We start from the raw sequence: 23,843 nt of genomic DNA, 5'->3' as shown, positions 1-23,843 counted from the left end.
AGTTACTACTCCTGGCCACGCACATGAGGAAACTGAGGCGCAGAGAAGTAGAGTCTGGCTGAAGCTGCTGCGGTCAGTAAGCGGAGGAGCTGCACCCGAGCACGCCCCTCGTCTCCAGGCCTTGTGGGGGCCGTGTATCCCTGAGCCCCGGTGCTGCTTGTCCCTTGGGAGGGCTGGCCTCCGGGCCTGGCGGTGGTGGCTGAAGGGCCGTCTGCACAGCCCGCTGGCCTCCCAGCGGGCCTCTCAGACTTGCCCAGCACCCATCGCCAGAGTCTTGAGCCCCGTTTCTTGCCTCTGTCTCCAACGTCTGCCCAGTTTTTGCTCTGTGAAGGCACAGTAACTAGGTTGGCACAGCCCATTATTTAATAGAAAATTAAACGGGCTCATCTCATCCCAGTGACGTTTAACCCGCAGCCTTGATGTTGACAGATTTATCTGCCCAAAATGCATGAGATAATTGGAATACCACAATCACAAATGCCAGATGAAATCTCCTTCTCTCCTTTGTATTCTTGGCGTGCTCCGGCTAAAGTGCTGTATTTGCGTAATGAGGTTGGGAAAAACAAACGGTGTCTCCTCTCAGCGGCGCTTCTCTGTGCGTGCAGATAAACAGAAGGAGAACGAGAAGCTGCGCGAGGCCCTCTCCAGGAAGGCTGCCAGCCTGGAGCACCTCCAGGGGGAGCTGGCCGCTGTGCAGGCGGAGAAGGAGCGGCTGCAGAGAGAGGTAGACGGGAAGGAGAGAGAGAACCAGCGGCTGCTTCAGGAGGCATGCCACGGCCGCAGGGCGTTGAGCAGGTGGGGCCAGGGTCCTCTGCCCGGGGACGGGTGCAGTAAGCACACGACACACGGCATGGCAGGTGGGAATGAAATGAGAGGAGGAAGTCATCTGAGTCAGGGGACAGGGCCTGGGGGCCAGGTGGCTCTGTTTCATCCCGGGAGCATCAAAGCCAGCCTCTGCAAAGGTGCTGTTGAGCAGCCACTGGAGGCAGTGAGCGCGTACACCCTGTGGAGCCTCTGGAAGATCCTTCTCTTTGGAAAGGATGAGGGCCCGGGGCGGGGTGTCCTTGGCCTGTGCAGGGCAGAGCAGGGGTCCCTGCTGGAGGAGGGGTTGGGATGGAAGAGGGCCCTGGGGCCTGGGAGGACCTTGGCTTTCATGCTGAGTGACTGGGAAGCCACGGGCGATTCTGCACACAGGGTTGACACGCGTCTGACTCGGACTCTGAGCCGGTCATGCTGACTGCTCCTCCGCAGGCCCCTCTATCCCTGTGGTCTCCATCTCGTCCCGTGGGTCTCAGCAGCCCCATCAGCTCTCCTGATTCCCCCTGACCTTTAGTTCCTGAGGTTGCCCTGCTTCCCCAGTGCGGTGCAGTGATCCGTAAGCTCACGGTCTGTGCCTTCACAGCCCTGCTTCTCTCCTGAGCTGGGCACCCCTGGGTGAGACATAATCATTCTGCGTTTCACTTCCTCACATTCCTGAGTTGGGCATTCGTAGCGCGTCCCTCTTGGGGTGTCTGTGAGGATGACCCAAGACCTCAGATGTCAAGGGCTGGGCCCGGAGGGGCCCTCAGGATGCACCTCAGCACGCCAACAGTCTCGGCCACACTCTCCGGGTCACAGTGGGACTGCCTGCCCGCCGTGTGAGACTAACCTCTCCTCCCCCTGCCGGCGGGGCCTTTGCAGGCTGCAGGAGGAGTCGGCGTTGAGGCAACAGCTGCTCTTGCAGAGCGACAAGCTCCTGAGGGCCCTGCGGGCGGAGCTGAAGGTGTGTGAGAAGCTGGACCAAGAGCAGCGGAGGCCGCGAGGTACTGGGCACTCTGGCCGGGCGTGCTCTCCTCTCCACCAACAGCAGGCTGGCCCTCTGTCCTCAAACCCCAGGCCTGCCTCCCTGGTGGAGCAGGTCGACTCTGAGGCAGGCTCTCCGGCCCACCCTCCTTCTGAAGCGGCAGCAGGAAGCAGGGAAGGACTGAGGCTCGGGAGCCCAGCCGGCTGAGGTCTGGGTTCTCACAGCCTCGCATGCCCGCCTGTGCCTCCCGTAGTCAGCTTGCCACTTTGGGCCTCTTCCTTCTGCCGCAACACACGTCTGCTACTCTCGGTTCTATGCAGTCATGAAAATTAGATGCGATCATTTATTAAACGTCCTAGCACAGTACCTGGCACGTAGTAGACACTTGAGAAATAACAATTTTCCTGCGAGTGTATTTTTTTTTTTTTTGGCCCATTCATTCAGCGGATAATCATGGAGCACCTGCTGTGCGCTGAGCATTGCTCTGGAGATGGTTGCTGGTCCGCGCTCTGTCCTAGAGAGATACCGGGTCAGAGTGACTTGACTGTAAACTCTGATGTTTTAGAATTAATTTTGAGGTGTGGTGGGGGGTTTTGCTGTTGTTGTTGTTTCCTTTTCAACTAATTTTCCAGATGGTTTCTCCCTATTGAAAGTTTATCTAGAAAAGGGTCACCTCTCAGCTTTCATTTTCTCCTCAAGTTGCTCTTCTTATTCCTGCTGTTGTGCCTTTTTAATACACTGCAGCTCTGAAAATCACCCCCTTTCATTCTATAATTCCAGCCCAAATAGATTTTATTACTACTAGACATAATTTCGGGGTTTGGTGTGCAATTTGCTAGGCCTTAATGGCCAGAAGCGAAGATTAATTTCCAGCTCTTACTTAGCCTGTGGAATAGCAGCAATTAAGTCTGCCGATATTTTTGTTTTGAAAGTCGAGTTGTTATTTTCAACTGTTCCCAGTCCTTGGGCGGGGGAGGAAGGTGGTGGTGGCGGCGGGTGGCAAGCACCGTCCGCTCACGGCTGACCTTTGGCAATGGACGGTGTTGAGGTTTCCCTTTGCTCACGTTCGCAGAGGCCGGTGTGGAGGCGTCAGGAGAAGGCTGGAGGGGCCAGGACCTCCTGGGCCACCTGCACGGCCTCCTGGCCGAGGTCCAGGCTCTGCAGGCGTTGCTGGAGAAAAGCATCAAGATCAACATGATGCTGCAGAGCTGGGTGGAGGAGCGGCTGGTGCAGGACGGGCAGAAGGCCCGGGAAGCCGCTCTCGCTTTGGCTCTGCAGACCCTGTCCGCCCCCGAGCGGCCCCTGCCGCTGGACGAGCCAGGTACTGTCCTACCTCCCCCCACCGTCTGAGACACAGCCCTGCGCGTCTGTGCGGGGCACGTGAGCTTCTGAAGCCCACCCTCGCCCCACAGGGGTGTCCGCCCACCGACAGCAGACTTGCCAGACCCCGGGAGCCTGGGCCTGACCGCCAGGAAGCTGTCACCTTTGGCAAAATGCCGTCGTCTCTGCCTGGGGCCTGTGGATTCTCAGGGCAGCCGAGTCGTGGCTTCCAGCCACCTTGCTGCCTCCCGCCCCCCACTTAGTCCTGTCCACATCACCCGCTGCTGGAAATCCGTTTTAGTCCCTTTTACCACCTTTAAAAGAGGTTCTACGCCTCTTCCTCCAGCTGTCAGCGTCTCAGGATCTGAAAAGCTTCCTGGCAGTTTTGGACGCTGGTTCTGTTTGGCGTTTTCTTGCCGGTTTTTTGTCTGGCCTTGCGGAGGCTGTAGAGGGGGCAGGGAGAGGATAAACTGGGCTCCTGGACCCTCTGTCCCCTCTCACGTAGGTCCGGAAGACACCGGCAGGGGCTCAGGCTCAGAGCAGTCAGCCAGGCCAGCCTCCTTCTCTCTTCATGAGGGAACCAAAACTCAGAGGGGGCAAGAGACTTTCCAGAGTTACCGCCGCACGTCGGTGGCAGGGCTGGAGCTAGAAGTCATGCCCAGCTCCGAGGCCACTGTCTCTGAAGCGCCGCCTGGAGGGCCTCGGGGGTCTGGGGTCACCGTGCTCACGCCCGCAGGGTGGGTGTGTGCCTCGGGCGCGGGGAGTAAGGAGTTTATACTTACACTCTACTTGGATTGGGACTTACACCTCTCACCTTTAATTTAGAAAGTTATAATCTCTCAGAGACCACCCAGTCACCCAGCCTTGGAACTTGCAGTGGCTGACTCATGGGTTTCTCCTTGGGAAGGGTTTTAAAATTTGAACCAAAAAGGTGCTGTGACAATGTGGAAAAGAAAAAAGGAAAAGGTCCTTCATGTTATAAAACGTTAGTTTTTGTGCTCTGTGCTTTTCATTGCTTCATCTGGTGATCGGGTATAGGCGTGAATTCATAAGGTTCAGATGCGTTTTTGTGGCTTTCTTTGTTTTTGCCCAATATTACGTCACCAGTGTTACCCCTTCCTTCACAGGGGCTTCCTAACTAACTGTTTTCAGAGGATTGTCAGTCACCAAACCATTGCACTGGTGATGGTTAGCGTGGTCTCTGAGTCGGCGCTTTAGTGAACATCAGCATTAGCACGATTGTTCTGTTGAGTGGCGTTCTGAGGATACGATCCTGCAAGGGGGGCCTCGCAGGGCTGGGGGCGCCCCTGCCGCCGCCATCTGCATGGGTGATGTATCAGCAGCGGCCTGGCCAGAGGCCCTTAAGTAGAGGTCTGTCCTGGCCCTTCTAGAACTTTGCGGAGATGGGACCAAGGAGACTGTTGGTGTAAGCGAGGGAGACTGAACCAGGGAGGCCAGCCTGGGGCTTGGGGTGCCCAGGATGGACTCTGGGGCAGGTGAAGTGAGGTCGTTGAACAGCCTTTGCCTGTTTTGGAGATTTGTCCAGGGTCAGCTCTGGGGTGCCCTCCACAGAGACATGTGGGAGCATTCTCCCACCTCCCCCAGTGAAGATGAGAATTATACTGTAGGCAGCAGCGTTTCCTCCTTTGCAAAAGACTTTCCAGGATGGTAGCGAAGAGCCACTGTCTGAAAGTTACGCTCTAAAGGCTGCTGTTGTTGTAGGAAGTGATCCCTCTTGGGCCAGCTCCCTGGAGCAGACCCCCGGGGCTCCTTGGCCCCCTGATATCAAAGCACACTCTCAGGAGATGCCTGGGTGGGAATGAGCTGAACGGGACCCCGCGAGGCGGGGACACAGTGCTCGCTCCATCCCTGACGCTCCAGGTCATGCCAGGCAGATCCCTTCCCATCTCAGTCCCTTGGCCTCCTCTCCCAGGAAACCTGAACTAGAAGCCACGCTGTCCCTGAGCTCCTGGGAGCTTGGAGGTGCCCCGTAGAACGTGGCTTGGCATCTTTTCCAGCATCTGACTGGTTTTGCCCACTTCCCTTGTTCCAGTGCATCCCCTCCCAGGTCCTACTTGGGGTGACGCTTCCATCCCGTGTGGGTACCACGGCCGCCTCCAGACTCGGGCCGCCAGCCGTTCCTCCTGAAGCCCCTGCTTCACGCTCCCTGAGGTGTCTAAAGGACCCCGGCATTTCTGCCTCCTCGGGTCACCCCCCGACCTGGGCTCCCACCGCCCCTTAGCCCTGACTCCTCGGGGGACGTGGTCTGCTTACTTGTCTGGACAAAGAGGGTCCTTCCGGGGAGGGGGCCAGGCCTGCTCACTCTGTGTCCCGCAAGGCCTGGCGGGAGAGAGGCCCAGTGAGGACGTGAATGAACGATAGTGCTCGTGTCCAGAACTTGACTATATTTTCCTGCAGTTCTTTCTCTCAAATGCTGATGAGAATGAAACGAGAACTTGATGGCCTGCTTCCCGTATTTTGCCTCGTGCAGATGGTGACAAGTGTCCCGTGGCAACTGACGATTCGTGTGATCTGTTTGATCCCACCCCAGCAACGCCCCCAAGATCAGGTACAGAGCTAAAGTCTGGGTGACTGTGGCACCTTTGGGTTTCTCGGTGGGACTTGTTCAGTTGAGGGCAAGGGGGTCCCTGGTTCCAACTCAGAAGAGTATTTGGCAGGATTTAGGGTTTCGTGTTCTCAGCATTTCTAGCTGGTGATCTCATCCTCCAAGCTGGTTCCTGTGTTCCTAGGTGTTACCAGCCTTAGTGACATCATTGGCTGGGGTCCCTGTTGCCCTGGATTAGAGCGACCACCTTAGCGTGGCTTTCGAGGGCCTGCAGCACCCAGCCCCGGCGGGCCTGCCCAGCCACACCCCTTTGCCCACCCGGTGGCACACAGATGGGTCACCATCCTGCAGGCGGGCCTGCGCTTTCCTCTCACGGGGACTGTGCCTCCTGGCTCCTGCCTTTGCCAGACCAATCTTGCCCGCTTCTCTGCTAGTGAAAGTCCTGCCGCTTCAAGACTCCTCCTGAATGCAAATGGCTCTGGGAAATGTCTCTCCTGATGGCCCCTGTCAGAATCATCCACCTGTGCTTCTGTTGATGCAGAGGTGGAAAGCGGCAGGCTTTTTCCTCTGTGAAGCATCATTCTTGCTACCCTTGCACCCAGCGCAGTCGTTGCTTCTTCCAGGAAGCTGTCTCTGGTCCCCCTTCCTGCACATAGGCTTGACTGTCCTGTCCTCTGAGATCCGGCTCTCTGATGTCGGGCTCCTACCCCTTCCGCGTGGCGTCTGTTCTCCGATCAGACTCAGACCCCTGAGGCGCAGGCCTGGCCTCGGTTCCTCTGTGTAGACCAGGCTCTTCTGCATTGCAGGGCTCTGATGAGTGCTGGTTGGGTTGAAATGAGGTGACTAATCCCAGAGCTTACTCATTAGGTGGCGCACACACTGGCATCCTGGATCCCAGCCTCTGTCTGTCCTCTCTGGGTGGTGTCAGCTGGCATTTGGACCTGAGGGCTCTCGCCTCCCGGCTGGCTTCATGTCCTTACACACAGCTCATCGAAGGCAGGTGCTGCTCCTGGGAGATCTCACGTCTCCCCTCTCGTTGTGCAGCTTCAGAGATGCCTCCGCTCTCCGGAAATGATGTGGACACCCTCTCCTGCGACAGCGGCAGCTCCGTTGTCAGTGCCTCCTACGTGTCCTCCCTGGTCCCCAGCCACCACCTCTGGGCCAGCAAGAGCGGCCGTCACATGCTGGGCCTGGCCGAGGACTACGATGCCCTGTGTGAGCAGATTGGCCAGGGCCAGATGCTCCTTGCCGAGATGGACCTTCAAATCCGAGAGGCTCCTGGCCCCATCAGTCAGGAGCTGGTAACCAAGGTAACTTCAGCGATGGTGCTGGAGGGAGAGGGACGCACGGGGAAACAGGAGGCGGAGGCAGGAGGCAAGGGGGCCGTGGGGCCTCTTCCCCTGGGAGGAGGGGCAGGAAAGGCGGCCCTGAGGCTCGGAGGGCAGGTCCGCTCTGCAGGTTGTGCGTTGTTCTGGGGGGCCGCCTACTGAGGGGTGTCCCTGTGCTGCTGCGATGCCCTGCCCCACGCCGGCCTCTGTCTGTCCAGGCTCGCATCCGTCCCTCTGTCCTTCAGGCCTGTCATGTGTCCGTCTGTTCTTCCCCCCGGTCACCGGTCTGCCCCGCTCCCAGCCTCCACGCTCAGCATGGCTGAGGTCCTGATCCTCACGTGGCGTGGAAGGATCGCACAGTCCCTTGGGACGCTCTTGCTGACACGAGCTGCCCCGCGCCCCCTCTGACGGGTGGCGGCTGCCCTCCCAGCACGTGGCCGGTTAGCAGCCTTCATGATGGGTGGCGTTGTGCCCACTGTACAGACGCCGAGCTGAAGGAACTCGGCGCCTCCAGGGCTGGAACCCCGCTGCATGTCCTCCAGAGCGCTCTGGTGTCCTGCCCCGCAGCCGTGTGACACCTCCCGCTCCCCATGCTGTGCAGACTTTCTCACGCCGGGGTATGCTCCTGCCCGCCCGCCATCTCTGCCCGCTCCCCAGTGCTGCCCCAGCCGGGCGTGGCTGCTTTTCTTCTGCTCCCCAGGGCTGTGCAGACTTTCTCACACCGGGGTCTGCTCCTGCCCGCCCGCCGTCTCTCCTCGCTCCCCAGGTGCTGGCCCAGCCGGGCGTGGCTGCTTTTCTTCTGCTCCCCAGGGCTGTGCAGACTTTCTCACGCCGGGGTCTGCTCCTGCCCGCCCACCGTCTCTCCTCGCTCCCCAGTTGCTGACCCAGCCTGGTGCGGCTGCTTTTCCTCCAGCCCTGGCCCCCTGTGCCCTCTGGCTGGGAAGACCACCTACCCCTTCTTCCTGCGGCGTCCTGCCAGAATCCTCATTTTAAAGTCAAGGACCCCTGTGTGCTTGACATAAAGTTTCTCATTGACTTTCTCCAAGACTTGGGGTCAAATTTCCTTCCTCCTCCGGACTGGACTCAACCTTCGAGCTTCTGTGGGTCACATTTTCTGATCCTTCTTTTTGGGTTCTCATTGAGGACACTTAAGCCCCCTACTTCATAGTAGCTGTTTTGCCTTTTTGTTTTGTTTTACAATATTGTGAAAGCCAGCTTTGCTTTTTTCATCCCATTAATAAGAGTAGGGAGAGCATGTGTTTGTTCACTCTCATATACCCACTGTGTCACCCGGGGCCTGGCAGGGAGTAGGTGCTTGGTAAATACTCGTTGAATGAAATCGTAAATATAAGTAAGAGTATTGTTCTTTTCTGATTATGATCTTTATTTTACAGAAACTAGAAACTATAGAGAAACATAAAAGCATCTATAAAAATACCACATAGTGCTCAATGCTTAGAATTTTCATGTGTGTACTTGTGTCTCATTCATAAAGTCTGTAAAACTGACTCATTACATATGAGTTTTGTATTTGACTTTCAGTTAACATTATATTAACATTTCAATCTTGTTCAGTATTTTCCTAAAAGCTTGACTTTTCGTGGCTGAAAAGTAAGCCAGCGTGGATACAGAGCCGTCTATTTACTCTCTCACCTGTTTGCTGGACATTTAAGCTGTCACGAGCATCCTTGTAACTGGATCTCTGGTGATACCTTAGAACCGTCCGTTAGGGACGGATTTCTAGAAGTAAACTCACGTGCTCCCAGGCCGCGTGGCCTCCTAGCTTCTGTTGGAAGCCACTGCTGAGTTGCTTTCCACAAGTGTGTGTGTCAGTGTCTCCGTTTACGAGTGAGGGTGCCTCTGTGCCTGTGTCTTCAGTGAGTATTTTTATTTATAAACGTTTTTTTGCCAATTTGATAGCTTAACAGGGTGTGTCATATTGTTTCGTCTTTATCTACTTGTGAAAATGATACTCTTCATTTCTTTCTTTAAAAAAAATCTATTTTGTACTTTGTCTTCTGGGGTTCACATTCTTCGCTTTCTTGTGCCCTTGAGAAACTCCCCGGTTTGACTTGCTCCTGCCTGCCCGAGGGGTGATGGAGACTTGACGGGGCAAGTCCCGCTGGCGGCAGGCGGAGCCGAGGAGCCGGGGATGCAGGGGACAGAAACGATCACGCTGCGTTGCTGGCTGTTGAGAGGCTCCGGGGCTGCGGAGCAGGGCGGGGGCCAGCCACGGACCCTCTTGTGGCCGAAATAAATATAGTGCCCTCAGGTGGCCACTGATCATGGCTTGTTGATGGGCCTAATATCACCAATGAAGTTCCCTCATAATCTGTAATTCACCAGCTTTAACCGTACATTGATGTCGTCCACGCCAGGCTCTGGCTCAGAGTGTGGAATGCAGGCCCCGCGGTCTGGCGATTCATGCTGCCCGTGAGAGCCAGCTTGTCCGTGATCTTTCTCCAGACTGCACCCAACAGCCTTCACGTTCCCCTATGCAGGGTCCACACGCGGAGCCCCCGAGCAGCTTTGTCACCGGCGTGAGCTCTGCCAGGCGGACGCTGGACGAGGCCGCGGGGTTGCTGGTGCGTTTCTGGAAGGTCTCGCTGCCCACCGACGGCCAGTGCACGCTCCACTGCGAACAGGTGGGTGGCGGCACGCGGACGCAGAGGCTCCAGGGGCCGCCGGGCCTGGCCCCCGCCGCCGCTGTGTCCAGCCCAGGGCCGGGCCCGCGGCAGTTGTGCCTCCACCGGGGGAACGTGGAGGGTGGCAGGGAAGCCTCCGTGCATATTTAACGACGCGTCAGACGCTGCGCTGGCTGCTGCAGGCCTGTTCTTCCTCGGTCCCTGGTGCCCTGCAAACTCGGCTACAGCCGGGACCCGACCCCGGCCCCACGCTGAGCGTGTCTGTTTCTGGAGGAGCCCTGTCCACATTCCACACACGAGGAAACTGTGGCTCGGGCAGTGAGGCACACACTCAAGGATGCAGAGCCTGGTTGGAAGCAGCAGTGTTGAATCCCAAGGACAGGCTTGTATTTGATAAGCTTTTAAGTCCCACGTTGTCCTCATGGACTAGCTCGTTCCGTTCTGTTCAAGATCTCTTTAATTTCTGATGCCTTTTCTCTGGACTGTCTTGATTCCTTTTGATAGCTTTCAGCATCATATTTTAGTGGGCTTTGTAAATCTATTTTAACTACTTAGAAACTAGTTGTGCCTTTTTTTTATTTTAAGCCAATGAAAATCATTTATTACAAAGCCACTGAAATTTCCCTTAAAAGCTAGACTTGGCAGTAACTTGAACGTGACTGAATTAAGAACAGTTGCTCCCACCCCATCCTCATTTGCATCTGCCCTGGCACAGCTCAGGAGTCAGGCAGAGCAGATGCCGTCCCTGGGTTTGTGTGTGTGAGTTCAGTTCGGTTCAGTCGCTCAGTCGTGTCCCACTCTTTGCGACCCCATGAACTGCAGCATGCCAGGACTGCCTGTCCATCACCAACGCCCAGAGTTTACCCAAACCCATGTCCATCGAGTCGGTGATGCCATCCAACCATCTCATCCTCTGTCGTCCCCTTCTTGTCAATCTTTCCCAGCATCAGGGTCTTTTCAAATGAGTCAGTTCTTCACATCAGGCGGCCAAAGTATTGAAGCTTCAGCTTCATCATCAGTCCTTCCAATGAACACCCAGGACTGATCTCCTTCAGAATGGACTGGTTGGATCTCCTCGCAGTCCAAGGGACTCTCAAGAGTCTTCTTTTAACATCACAGTTCAAAAGCATCCATTCTTTGGCATTCAGCTTTCTTTACGGTCCAACTCTCACATCCATACATGACCACTGGAAAAACCATAGCCCTAACTAGACGGACCTTTGTTGGCAAAGTAATGTCTCTGCTTTTTAATATGCTGTCTAGGTTGGTCATAACTTTCCTTCCAAGGAGGAAGCGTCTTTTAATTTCATGGCTGCAGTCACCACCTGCAGTGATTTTTGAGCCCAAGAAAATAAAATCAGCCACTGTTTCCCCATCTATTTCCAATGAAGTGATGGGACCGGATGCCATGATCTTTGTTTTCTGAATGTTGAGCTTTAAGCCAACTTTTTCACTCTCCTCTTTCACTTTCATCAAGAGGCTCTTTAGTTCTCTTCACTTTCTGCCATAAGGGTGGTGTCATCTGCATATCTGAGGTTGTTGATATTTCTCCCGGCAATCTTAATTCCAGCTTGTGCTTCCTCCAGTCCAGCGTTTCTCATGATGTACTCTGCATATAAGTTAAATAAACAGGGTGACAGTATACAGCCTTGACGTGCTCCTTTTCCTATTTGGAACCAGTCTGTTGTTCCATGTCCAGTTCTAACTGTTGCTTCCTGACCTGCATACAGATTTGTCAAGAGGCAGGTCAGGTGGTCTGGTATTCCTATCTCTTTCAGAATTTTCCAGTCTATTGTGATCCACACAGTCAAAGGCTTTGGCATAGTCAATAAAGCAGAAATAGATGTTTTTCTGGAACTTTCTTGCTTTTTCGATGATCCAGCGGATGTTGGCAATTTGATCTCTGGTTCCTCTTCCTGTTCTAAAACCGGCTTGAACATCTGGAAGTTGATGGTTCATGTGTTGCGGAAGTGTGGCTTGGAGAATTTTGAGCATTACTTTGCTAGCGTGTGAGATGAGTGCAATTGTGCGGTAGTTTGAGCATTCTTTGGCATTGCCTTTCTTTGGGATTGGAATGAAAACTGACCTTTTCCAGTCCTGTGGCCACTGCTGAGTTTTCCAAATTTGCTGGCATATTGAGTGCAGCACTTTCACAGCATCATCTTTCAGGATTTGAAATAGCTCAACTGGAATTCCATCACCTCCACTAGCTTTGTTCGTAGTGATGCTTTCTAAGGCCCACTTGACTTCACATTCCAGGATGTCTGGCTCTAGGTGCGTGATCACACCATCGTGATTATCTTGGTCGTGAACATCTTTTTTGTATAGTTCTTCTGTGTATTCTTGCCACCTGTTCTTCATATCTTCTGCTTCTGTTAGGTCCCTACCATTTCTGTCCTTTATCGAGCCCATCTTTGCATGAAGTGTTCCCTTGGTATCTCTGATCATCTTGAAGAGATCTCTAGTCTTTCTCATTCTATTGTTTTCCTCTATTTCTTTGCACTGATCACTGAGGAAGGCTTTCTTATCTCTCCTTGCTGTTCTTTGTAATTCTGCATTCAAATAGGTATTTCTTTCCTTTTCTCCTTTGCTTTTTGCTTCTCTTCTTTTCACAGCTATTTTTAAGGCCTCCTCAGACAGCCATTTTGCTTTTTTGCATGTCTTTTTCTTGGGGATGATCTTGCTCCCTGCCTCCTGTACAATGTCACGAACCTCCATCCATGGTTCATCAGGTACTCTGTCTATCAGATCTGGGCCCTTAAATCTATTTGTCACTTCCACTGTATAAGAAATTTGATTTAGATCATACCTGAATTATCTAGTGGTTTTCCCCACTTTCTTCAATTTAAGTCTGAATTTGGCAATAAGGAGCTCATGATCTGAGTCGCAGTCAGGTCCTGGTCTTGTTTTTGCTGACTGTAGAGAGCTTCTCCATCTTTGGTGCAAAGAATCCATGTGATTTCAGTGTGTGTGAGTACCATGTCATATTAGGTCCAGGCAAGTACCGACTCCGGTAATCAAAGAAGCCTCCCTGGAAGAAGCGGCCTGTCAGTTAAGGGAGAGTTCAAGCTGTCACCTTGGTAGTCTGAGAGATACTCCCTCCTTTATGTAACCTGCAAGTTTTTGGCCCAAGTCCAGCAGGAAGGCAGAAGGGAAACGTGCTTTCCACATCGTCACCTATCTAGTTACCTTCTAACAGCCCTCAGAGCTCGCAGCCGTGCCAGGGAAGTAGCAGTGAAGCAGCTCTTGGCTCGGAAGGTTCTGCTGGGCCTGTCCTTGGGCGTCCCTCCTGGGATCCTGGGCAGGAACCTGGGTGCGCCGGGCTCGGGGAAGCGCATGTCCCGTCATCACGCGAGGAAGTCTGTGTGTGGAGTGGAGGTGCCTGTTGGAGGGGACCCCCACCGAGCTCCGGCTCCACACTGGCCTCGCCTTTCCTCATAACCCTCCGAGCTTGTTCCATCTCAGGCCCAGAAAACAGAAGTGCTCCCTCCCTCCAGCTGGCTTTTTCTCACCTTAAGGCAATGGCACCCCACTCGAGTACTCTTGCCTGGAAAATCCCATGGGCGGAGGAGCCTGGTGGGCTGTAGTCCATGGGGTCACTAAGAGTTGGAAACGACTGAGCGACTTCACTTTCACTTTTCACTTTCCCGCATTGGAGAAGGAAATGGCAACCCACTCCAGTGTTCTTGCCTGGAGAATCCCAGGGACGGGGGAGCCTGGTGGGCTGCCGTCCATGGGGTCGCACAGAGTCGGACACGACTGAAGCGGCTTAGCAGCAGCAGGTCTCAGCTTAAATGTTACTTCAAGGTCAGAGAGGCTTCCGATCAGTTCGTCACAGCACCCTCTTCAGTTTCATGCTAACCTTTACCGTGCGTCACACTTACACACTTGTTTAATGTCTGTGTCTCTGTTTTCCATGAGGGGCCATGTCTATTTTGTTCATGTTTTTGAATGAATGAATAATTTCCTCTCATCCTTCTAAACCAGTGCTTGCTCATGTGATTTTTAAAGCACGTGTCTAAGCTAAATATTTCACCCTTGATATAGCGTTTTTGTCCTCAGTAGAGTAACGTCTGTTAAATAGATGGATGCACTTCTTGTTTCTCTTCCGAGTGTGTGTGTATCCGCGTGTATAAACACAGATTGTCGGCACGTTGATCTCCCCCACTATAGTGCAAATTAGTCTAGGGACTGGTCAGTGCTTGTGAGGGTTTGCACCTTATTTCCGAGGTTTCTCAGGTAACTGATTATGCTTACTTTAGCATCACAGAATTTTAGAGCCAGAAAGAGGCCCTCGGAGACACTCCGAGATGGCTGCTGGCGCACACAGACCCCCGCGTGGTGCTGAGCCGCCTCCAGCCGCTTTTCCGTCCCTGCCTGGGTTTCGTGCGGCGCCTCTTTCTTGGTGTGAAATCCGTGTGAAGCAGGTTCCAGGTTCCCATCAGCTGCTCCAGTGGTTTTTTTTTTACTACCTGGTGTTTTCTCTGAGTGTCATTAAATTGCCTTTCGCGTCTCCGACAGTCCCTAAGACTGCTCTGGAAAGTGTATATCACATGTATAAGTTTATCTAAGAAAGTTGTGAGGAGAGATACAAATATGTACACATATTTGTTTATAAAAATATTTATAGGGTGGGAGGAATTGAGAGAGTAGCATTGAAACATTTACATCACCATATGTAAACAGATAGCTAGTGAGAAGTTGCTTTGTGACAGGAGCTCAGCCTGGTGCTCTGTGACAGCCTGGTGGGGTGGGGTGGCGGGGGGGTGCAGAGAACGAGGGGACATATGTATACTTACGGCTGAGTCACATTTTTGTATGGCAGAAGCCAACACAATATTATAAGGTAATTATCTCCCAATTGAAAATAATTTTTTTTTAAAACGTAAAAAATAAAAGACTGTTCACTCTGATCAACTGAATTGTCCAGGGGAATAGCTACCCAGACCATCTAGTTCCAGACTTAATTTATGCTTTCAGTCCCGGCAGGAAAATCACTCTCATTCTTAAAGTTTGATAAGAGATGCTGAAAAATAAAGCATAATTTGTATGGACTAAAAAAATGTTTTTAAGAGAAAGGATAAACAGGAATAGAAGAGTTTACATATGGGGGTGGGAAGGAAGAGGATGGAGGAACAAGGATAGAAGGTAGATTTCTCTGAATTGATCTTGTTTCATAAATTTGACTTTGAAACTCTATAAAATGCTTTATGTAATTGTAAATAAAAATTAAAATGGGGGGGAAAGCAATTTTAAAATATTCAAGATAAAACAAACCAACTGTCCTGTACATAATTGAAGGCATAACTACTCAAAGAGGAAACATTTCGCAAATTCCCTGCTGGTCCAGTGGTTCGCACTTGGAACTTCCACTTCAAGGGGCACAAATTCGATCCCTGGTCAGGGAACTAGGATCCTAGAGGCCACATGGCCAAACAGCGGTAACATTTCAGTGACAAACACAGTGATTTGATTGTATTTTCTTAGTGGAAATACTGAAAGAGCAGGAACGAACTGTCAAAAAATTTAAACTGTTTTTAGTAAATATATTGTTAATATTTGTATTGATGTTTTGAAATTACTATATTTTATCATAGGATAAAACAAATAACTTTTGTTGAAATTTTTACTATCAGGGAAGAGAAATGCATATATGTGAACTCCTGATGTATTTTCTATTTTAAAAATTTAGTAGTTTTCTTTACTTTTAAAAGACTCTGAAAATGTCCAAGCCAGTACCAGGGAGCACCCCTGGCGCCAAACTGGTTTCTAAGTACCTTTTATTTTCCTAAAGGCAGTTAGAACTCCTTGGTGCAATGGCTTGATTCCAGGTCTGGGGCATGATTTGTACACCATGAGCTTAGACCCTCTTTTCATCCTAAGAAAAAAGGGAGAGGAGAGAGAGTGAAAGTTGCAGATGTTGCAGCGGTTCTCAGATCACGTGCCTCCAACACTATCTGGACCCTGGTCAGAAAGGCAGATTTTCAGGCCTCGCCCAAGACCCACGGAATCACGAAGTCTGGGGGTGGCCCCAGTGATCTGTCTTTACGAGGCTTCTTGGTAACTCTGAGACCCACTGGATTAAAAGAAACTGGAGACATAACAGTCAGATACAAAACATGAAGTTTATTTGGATGCTGAATCAAGTCAGTTGTTTTAAAACAATAATAAAAATTGTGATGCAATCAGGAACGTATCTACCAACATCTGTTCGGTGATACTAAGCAGTCATGCTCATTGTTTTAGATGTGATAATGACATTGTGGTTTTTTTAAAAAGAATCTTTTTCTTCTAGAGCTGTATACTGAAATATTTTGGGGTGAAACATGATTGGGTTCTAGGATTGAGTTTTTAAAAATAATTTTAGACTGAGGACGGGCAGGGGTATAGATGAAACGAGTCTGGCCGTTAGTTGATAGCTGTAGCTGCTGCAGCTGGATGGGTATCTAGTGGTTCATTCTCCTGCTCTTTCTACTTCTGTAAATGTTTTGAGATTTTTCATTTTAAAAAAGAATAACAACCAACTGGGAAAAAAAAACCAAAACAGTTAGAGAAGTCAGGCAGCACACTCGTTAAATCTCAGCTCTGATCTCAGCGCTGTGGCCCCGAGAAGAGTGGCTCTGTTGCCGTCCTGCTGGGGGTCAGGGACTCTGCTGTACAGTAGCATCTCGTCTTATCCCTTCCAGGAGCCTCCAGAGGGTTAAGGATTATTAGTCCTGTTTTTCAGAAGGAAGAACTGAAGGGAATCCCTGGTGGTCAGTGGTAAAGAATCCGCATGCAATGCAGGACATGCAGGTTCGATCCCTGGGTTGGGAAGATCCCCTGGAGGAGATGGCAGCCCACTCCAGTGTTCTTGCCTGGAAAATCCTCTGGACAGAGGAACCTGGTGGGCCACAGTCCATGAGGTTGCAAGAGTCGATCACGACTGAGCGACTAAATCACCACGAGAACTGAAACTCACTTGCTCCATCATCTTAGCATCTGGAAGCAGTGGAGCTCTGGAGCCCTGCTGTCTTCACCCTGGCATCTTCATCCTGTGAAAATGAAGATTTTTAGTTCAGAGAGACAGCAGACACTTGTATATAATGCCTTGTCTTCAGTGCTGGGTAGATTTCAGGGTGTTCAGGGTGTGTTGAGAGTGCAGGTGAACCCACCGCTTGGCATATGGCCTCACAGCACCTACTTTGAGCCAGTCGCTGGGGAGTCAGAGGGAGGAATTGAGTTCTGCCCTCAGGGAGCTTATAGTGTAGGTGGGGAAGCGAACAAGTAATGACCTGTTACAATCCACCGTGAAGTGGGAAATGTTAGGGAAAGCCCTGGACACGATGGGCACCCAGAGGAGCAGTAAGCAGCTGAGGCTGTGGTGGGGAAGCTTCTCAAGAGGGCTTCCTGGAGAAGATGCTGTCTGAGCTGACTTGAGAAGGAGAGGTAAGGTTGGGCAGGCAAGTAACCGTCCTCCCTGTCTTCAGGGAGCCTCTCCTCTGAGTCTCTGTCCTCTGCCGTGTGACAGGAGGGTCACGCATCATCCCTGTTTACAGATGTGGACCCAGGGCTCCGAGTGAAGAGTGACCTTATCCCCGAATGTGTGGCCTGTGAAGCCGCGGCCAGAGCAGAAGTCTCCGGGCTCTCAGCTTGAGGAGGAATCAAAGAAAACCTCGTGTTTTAATTAGGATCTGTTTTGGAAGCACTGTCGAAGTCCTTGTAGCTGACACGATTGGTTAATCTTAAAAGTAGGTTAAAGCAGGGAATCAAAAAATGATACATACCTTAAACATCTCAGTTTAACTTAAAAACAGTGCAATGTACATTCATTTGCCATTCTTTTGATGTCGGGCCAGGGCCTCTTCTTTGAATATGGGTCTGCTGATTGAAGTTCCCCGTCTCCTTTTTTTCATAAACTACATCCATAATGTATGTCTGTCACTTCCAATTTCTGTTTCTTGAAGATGAAGAAAAAACTTAGGTACTTGGAAGCAATTTGAATGTAGAATTCTTCTAGACTGTGTTCCTCCCACATCTTTTAGAGTTGACTCACCCACAGCTAATTTGGCAGCAATGTGGGTTTTTTTAGTGACTTGCCTTTATCAGGTCTTCTCTGAAACATATGCAGGTTTTCTTTCAACCGGTTCTGTCTTTTCATACACATATTTCATAAGTTTACTTAAAAATTAAATCACATAACTGATTATAAGAGCCTAAAAAAGTTTGGGGACAAACTAAAGCGGTTCTCCGTAAGTCGGCAGCAGAGGTGTTTCAGTGGCGCACAGGGTGGCCGGTGCCAGGCAGCTTACAGTCCTGGTGTTTCATGAGGAAGCGAGTGCGCGTCACCCCACGCACCAGTTCCGTGGAGGCTAGGCAGGAGGGCTGCTGCGTGCGTCGTGCTAAGCCTCTTAAGTCGTGTCCGACTCTCTGCGACCCCTTGGACTGTAGCCTGCCAGGCCCCTCTGTCCGTGGGATTCTCCAGGCAAGAATACTGGAGTGGCTTGCCTTGCCTGCCTCCAGAGGATCTTCCCGACCCAGGGCTCGAACCCTGGTCTCGTCACGTCTCCCGCATTGCAGGCAGGTTCTTTACCTCTGGTGCCATCAGGGAGGCCCGAGAGAGTCACCACGGGTGCATATTCCACTTTAGGGGCCTGGGGGCTGTGGGCTCGTCACCGTCTACTCGCTCCCCGTCTCTGAAAAAATCAAAGCAGGCTCCCCTAATAGTATCTTTATATCCTCTTTGTAAGATGTAAGCATTAAAAATAAACCAGCATTATAGTTTTGGGGGGGAAAAACTCAATTCTGATAAATTAAAAAAACGAAAAACAAAATATTCCAAATCCCATCTCTCAGCAATGGAACACTGTAACCATTTTCACGATGTCTCTGTTGTCAGATGGTTTAGACGTCTTGATATACACGCCTATGGATAGAGATATATGCGTTCAATTTTGTGAAACCGGCGTGCCCTGGCACACAGGAGCTGTTCTGGGCTCTTCTGTCACTAATTACCATCATCTCTCAATGTCAGTAAATGAAGTCCTACAACATCATTTCTAATAGCTGCGAAATTGCTCCATTGTATATAAGTACCATAATTAAGTTACCTAAATCCCTATCGAAACAAACCAGGTTGTTTATTTCGTCCTGCCCTGAACAGTGCTGAGGTGAACATCCTGGAGCCAAGGCATCTGCTTGGGGCTGCACCGCCCCTCCTTGGGGGTGTATGTCCAAGCGTAGACTCACTGGTCAGAGGGTTAAGTGCATCCTAACATCTGCTGTGTCTCGGGGGCCTGGGTGCACCCTGGGCTGCCCCGGCTTGCAGCTCCGCCAGCGGTCCTGAGGCCGCTGTGCCTGCACGCTTGCCTCCATCTGGCCGGCAGTACGTGGCTTCTAGCTTTTACTCAAATACCTTTGTTTGGAAGGTTGAGTGCTTTTTATATGGTTTTGCAATTCTTCCTATATGATCTGACGTTTCTATTCTTTGTTCTTTTTTTTTTTTCTAAATCCCCTTCTCTTTAGATGGGAGAACTGAAGGCAGAGATCAGCAAACTCCACAAAAAACTGTTTGAACAAGAAAAGAAGTTGCATAACACCCTGAAGCTGTTGCAACTGAGCAAGAACCAGGAGAAGGTCATCTTTGACCAGTGTGAGTGGCGGTGGGGTGGCTGCCATGTCTGGGCCCTACCTCTGGGCGGACTAAACCCGGCCCTGGGTTGTCCTGACGCCTCCTTCATTTGGGTTCCCTTGCATCTTTCACCCGGGGTCCTCCGAGAGCCTCTGGATGGCACAGCCCCCGCTGGACCGTGGGCTGGTGGCCTGTCAACATCCTTAACTTACAAGGGGCCTTGTGGGCCAGACCCAGGCAGAAGCATCAACGACCACAGGGTCCCTCGTGTGTTAGGTCCCCGTGGCTGAGCACAGAACGGCTGGGAGGTGGGGAGGCCCCTTTGGGGGCTGTACAGGGCCGTGGAGGGGCGAGGATGGTGTTGAAAGCTAGTAGGGAGGTAGCCCTGGCAGACTGGCGGATGTCTGTGGGGCTCTGGCCTAGGAGATCAAGTCCCTTGTAGAGAAGAGGGGCACTGGGAGGGGGTCCGCGTGGGGGCAGTGCCACCGAGGCTGTGTCTGCGGTGGCGGCGGGCCGTTTGGCTGGGTCAGGTGCCTGTAGCCGGAGGAAGAGGGAGCGCGCTTTGTGCAGCCCTGAGTCCAGGGAACACTGGGGTTCACAGCCAGCAGAGCCCTGTGGCTGTTGCCCCAGGCAGTCCCAGGCACAGGAAGTGAACCCTGCCTCCAGGAGAGCAGGTTCCGGAAGTGGGTTCAGATGGCTGAGTCACTGTGGCGGACCCAGGGCCCAGAACCCAGCGCCGAGGCCTGGGTCGGGGAGCCGTAGCTCAGATCGCCCCTTTCCTGCAAGACCGGGAATAAATGACTTTAGCTCTCCAAGCTGTAGAGTCCTCACCTCTAACCGGAGACGGTAATTCCAGGGGACTCAGACTGGCTGGATGGGCCTGGGTTCTCATCACAACTTCATAAAGAAGTGCCCCTGTTTTCTCACCTGTAAGGGACGGGAGTGATGTCTCAGCTCTCTTGTATATCTTCCTGGGACAGAAGAGATGCTCCATCAGCGTTAGTTCTTTGGCTCCTTTATTCCACGAGGTCAGACTGAGCTCTGTGCATGGAGGTGGTGGCAAACCAGTAACCTCCGATGTGTCGTAGCATCTCCCCTGCTAGGACGGCGTCACCATCTCCGTATTTCTCCCCATGGCCCGACCCAGAGTCCGTCTCAGCTGCAGGGAGGGCCTGCCCAAGGTTGTACAGCGAGCGGGCGGCTTGGCCACGCTTGTGAGTCCCCCCAGGACCCCAGGCCCGCCGGCCTCTCCCAGGGCTGCTCCAGCTCTCAGGGACTAGGTGGAAGCTGGGGAAATGTCCCCACCTCTCCCTAACCCCGCTTGGGTCAAGGTGGACACGCCAGCTCTGCTCAGAATCTGCCGGGAAAGGAGGGGACAGACAGAGTGACTGCGAGAGCCTCCCGTGTGGTCTGGGGCTGCCCACTCCACGTCCCGCCTCTAGTGGGCAGGAGCCTCTCGGGGTGCTGACTGAGGTCGCAGCTGACAGACCGCCTGTCGCCGCTAGACGCCACTGAGGCTGGGGTCTTTGGGGGAAGGGGTCCAGTGCTGTCAGGCAGACCTGGGCTCTAGGCACGCCTCTGCCTGGGGCCAGCCCTTCCCCACTCTGCCCTTCGGGCTTCTCGGCTCAGTGGGGGTTCTTGCTCGGAAGGTGGGCGGTGCTGTTCAGATGCGGGGGCCCCTTCAGACTTGGGCCAGGTGAGACGTGACTCGTTTGATACTTTTAGTGCCACGATACTTACTCTTCTCTGGGTCCCAGGCCCCTTGGCGAATCTCAGGAGAGGTGCTGTCTCTCCCCAGAAAGATGCACACAACTGTGTACACACGGATTTGGACATGGTTTCCGGGGATTTAGGATGCCCGGAAGCATGACCCTGGACCCAAGTTAAGAACTTCTGCCCTGCGGCATGGGGCTGCGGTGGCACAGGTGGCAGCGGGCACCTCTGAGATTCACTGCACCCAGTTAAAAACAAGGCCACAGCATCTGTGCCCGCCCCATGTCACAGAGTGTGTGCAGACTCCATTACCTCCAGATGGAAGCTTTTGTGAGGCAAGAAATAAGTATTTTCTCGAGGCCACCGCATGGCACCTCTTCGGAATAAGCCAGCAGGGAGTTGGTCTCAGCCTCACTGGCCAAGGACCCAGTCCAGAAGACTGTGTCCTCCCCTGGCGTAGATGTAGTCCCTGGCCATCTCAGAGGCCCGTTGAGGGCGTGTCCTGATCCAGCCCGACTCCGTCAGTGGTGGCCTTCCCCCTTCTCCTGGCATCTGGGGGACAGACAGGGGCTGCGGGGAGAAGCTGTCTTCCTTTACAGCTGTGCCCCGAGGTGGGCCCTCCACCTGCCCATGGGTTCCCACGTGCTGGGCCTCTGCCCGCAGCCATGGAGCCCAGGGAGCTGCAAGGTGGTCCCGCCCCAGCCGCTTCTCCAGGTGGAGCATGCTGCCCGCACAGGGAGCTGCCCCGTGTCCGTCCGTCCGTCCTCCCTGTGGTCAGGCGCCCACCCCGGGATTGCACTGCCCTCCCGCCTGGCCCTGGCCTGCACACCTGTGTTTGCTTGGAGCGGGCACTCCCCATTCCCAGAGTGGCTTTTCTGGGGGATGAGGGCTCCAAGACGGGCACAGGCCTCTTCCCTCCCCGCACTGCGGCCCAGCCCGCAGAGGTGGGCTCGGGGGTCCCCCTGGCCCTGCCGGGCCTCAGTTTCATCTGCAACGTGGTGTCACATGCCCTGCCTTCTGGCATCACAGAGCTGGTGGCTTAGACTTGAGGAGGGGTCTCTGGCCCACCCTCTCTGACAGGTCACTTGGTCCTGGGTGTGTGATGAGGTAGACACCTCTGGGTCTGGATGCTGCGGGACTGTCCGCAGGCCTGAGCCTCTTGTAGCTGGAGGCCTCCTCCCTGCCCTTGGCTGGTACGCCATCTTGCAGGGCATCCGTGTCTGATCGCCCCGTTCTGTCCTCGAGGCCTCCTCCCTGCCCTTGGCTGGTATGCCGTCTCGCGGGGCATCCGTGTCTGATCGCCCCGTTCTCTCCTCGAGGCCTCCTCCCTGCCCTGGCTGGTACGCCGTCTTGCGGGGCATCCGTGTCTGATCACCTTGTTCTTTCCTCGAGGCCTCCTCCCTGCCCTGGCTGGTGCGCTGTCTCGCGGGGCATCCATGTCTAATTGCCCCGTTCTCTCCTCGAGGCCTCCTCCCTGCCCTGGCTGGTGCGCCGTCTCGCGGGGCATCCGTGTCTGATCGCCCCGTTCTCTCCTCTCTCCTCAGTGGTCGTGACACACAAGGTCCTTCGGAAGGCCAGAGGGAACCTGGAGGTAATGTCGCTTTGAGGCCGTCGTGTGGAGGACGGGGCGTGGGGTGGGGCTGGCAGTGGCTTCCTTGTCAAAGATGAAGGTGGACCAGTCACCTGTTCTCCGCCAGCTGTGTTTTTCTGCCAGCAGTGCATAGAAAGTTTCGTTTTATCGTGCCTCATTTTTGATGGTGGCTCTAGTTATTGGTGTGTTGTTTTTTAACCGGTGAGAAACGCAGCACACGGTGCCTGACACATAGTGGGCATTTGATAAATGTTTCATTATCATCTGGTTCTATAAATATTTACTGATCAAACAGCATGTCTTTGAAAGTAGTTTCAGAACTACTCACCTTTAACCCTGTCAGGGATCATACTCCAGAAACCCTCCATGTGACCTAAAATTCTCATTTTTTCCCCCTCCCTTCTCCTAGCTCAGGCCCGGGAGTGCCCACCCTGGAACGTCCAGTCCCAGCCGACCAGGCTCCTGAGGAGAACTTTGAGCCAATAAAGCTTGGGGTTCCCGCTGAGCTCGTCCTGCCTGTCTGTCATGGGTGGGGCTCCTGCTTTGGAGGGGAGAGGGGCTGTCTGGTCTCTTCCGATGCCCACCCACCATCTATCTCCTTTCCTCGCTGGTGTCCAGCGGTCCTTCAGAAACCCACCCCCACCCTGGGCCTGCAGAGCGACACTCCATTGCTCAGTCCAACGCTCACCCCGAGGCCTCTGTGGGGGTGGGGACTCTGGGGTGGTCCAGGCCGCTCGTGTGGCCGCAGGACAGCCGAGCGACCGGCCCAGGTCCTCTGCGCCCTCCTGTCCTTCCAGACCCCGAACTGGGCCCTCCACCGCTACCCCATCAGCTCCCGAGGCGACGGTGGTGGAGGCGACGGGATGGCATCCGCTGGAGGCCTGGGGCTCAGGGAGGCAGAAGCCTGGGCTACAAGTAGGCCTGGGCCCCCACCTCTGCTTCTCACCAAGGGATGGGCAGGTCGGTGGTCAGGAAGGACCGTCTGTGCTTGGCTTCCTGTCATCTGAGCACTCATCTTAAGAAATACTTGCACACACGTACCTGAGTCCATCCCAGTGCGGGAAAAGTGAGATTTAGTCGTAATGTGGCAGCTCCTTTTTCTAGAAGTCTCACAGCCGAGTTCCTCAAAGGAAGCTCCAAACAGCCCACAGGAGGGCTCGGCACCACAGTGTGGAGGGAAAAGGAGTCCTGGTTCTAGACCTGAGTGGTACGCTTTTGTCCTCAGTCAATACACCTGTAAAATGGGAATTGCCCTTCTTTAGCCCAGACCCGGTCACGCAGGTGATT

General features: G+C 53.3%; 1 protein-coding gene across 9 annotated transcripts in view; it reads left to right on the top strand.

The window, feature by feature from the left end:
• CDK5RAP2 (CDK5 regulatory subunit associated protein 2) overlaps nucleotides 1-23,061 on the top strand; it is a 183,555-nt gene extending 160,494 nt beyond the window's left edge. For 4 of the 9 annotated variants that reach the window (XM_070795383.1, XM_070795380.1, XM_019966833.2 and 1 more), the window contains 9 exons: nucleotides 606-795; nucleotides 1,681-1,802; nucleotides 2,856-3,104; nucleotides 5,595-5,672; nucleotides 6,714-6,979; nucleotides 9,499-9,642; nucleotides 19,147-19,273; nucleotides 22,510-22,556; nucleotides 22,971-23,061. In XM_070795383.1, coding sequence (XP_070651484.1) covers nucleotides 606-795; nucleotides 1,681-1,802; nucleotides 2,856-3,104; nucleotides 5,595-5,672; nucleotides 6,714-6,979; nucleotides 9,499-9,642; nucleotides 19,147-19,273; nucleotides 22,510-22,556; nucleotides 22,971-23,042 — 1,295 coding nt within the window. In that variant the 3' untranslated portion in view covers nucleotides 23,043-23,061. Of the gene's footprint in view, nucleotides 1-605; nucleotides 796-1,680; nucleotides 1,803-2,855; nucleotides 3,105-5,521; nucleotides 5,673-6,713; nucleotides 6,980-9,498; nucleotides 9,643-19,146; nucleotides 19,274-22,509; nucleotides 22,557-22,965 lie in introns of those variants that run through there. The other 5 variants (XM_070795385.1, XM_019966829.2, XM_019966830.2 and 2 more) reach the window with 4 other exon arrangements.
• The last annotated feature ends 782 nt before the right edge of the window (nucleotides 23,062-23,843 follow it).

The sequence above is a fragment of the Bos indicus genome, chromosome 8 (assembly GCF_029378745.1).
Source record: "Bos indicus isolate NIAB-ARS_2022 breed Sahiwal x Tharparkar chromosome 8, NIAB-ARS_B.indTharparkar_mat_pri_1.0, whole genome shotgun sequence".
NCBI lineage: Eukaryota > Metazoa > Chordata > Mammalia > Artiodactyla > Bovidae > Bos > Bos indicus.
This window is presented reverse-complemented; position numbering and strand designations above follow the sequence as displayed.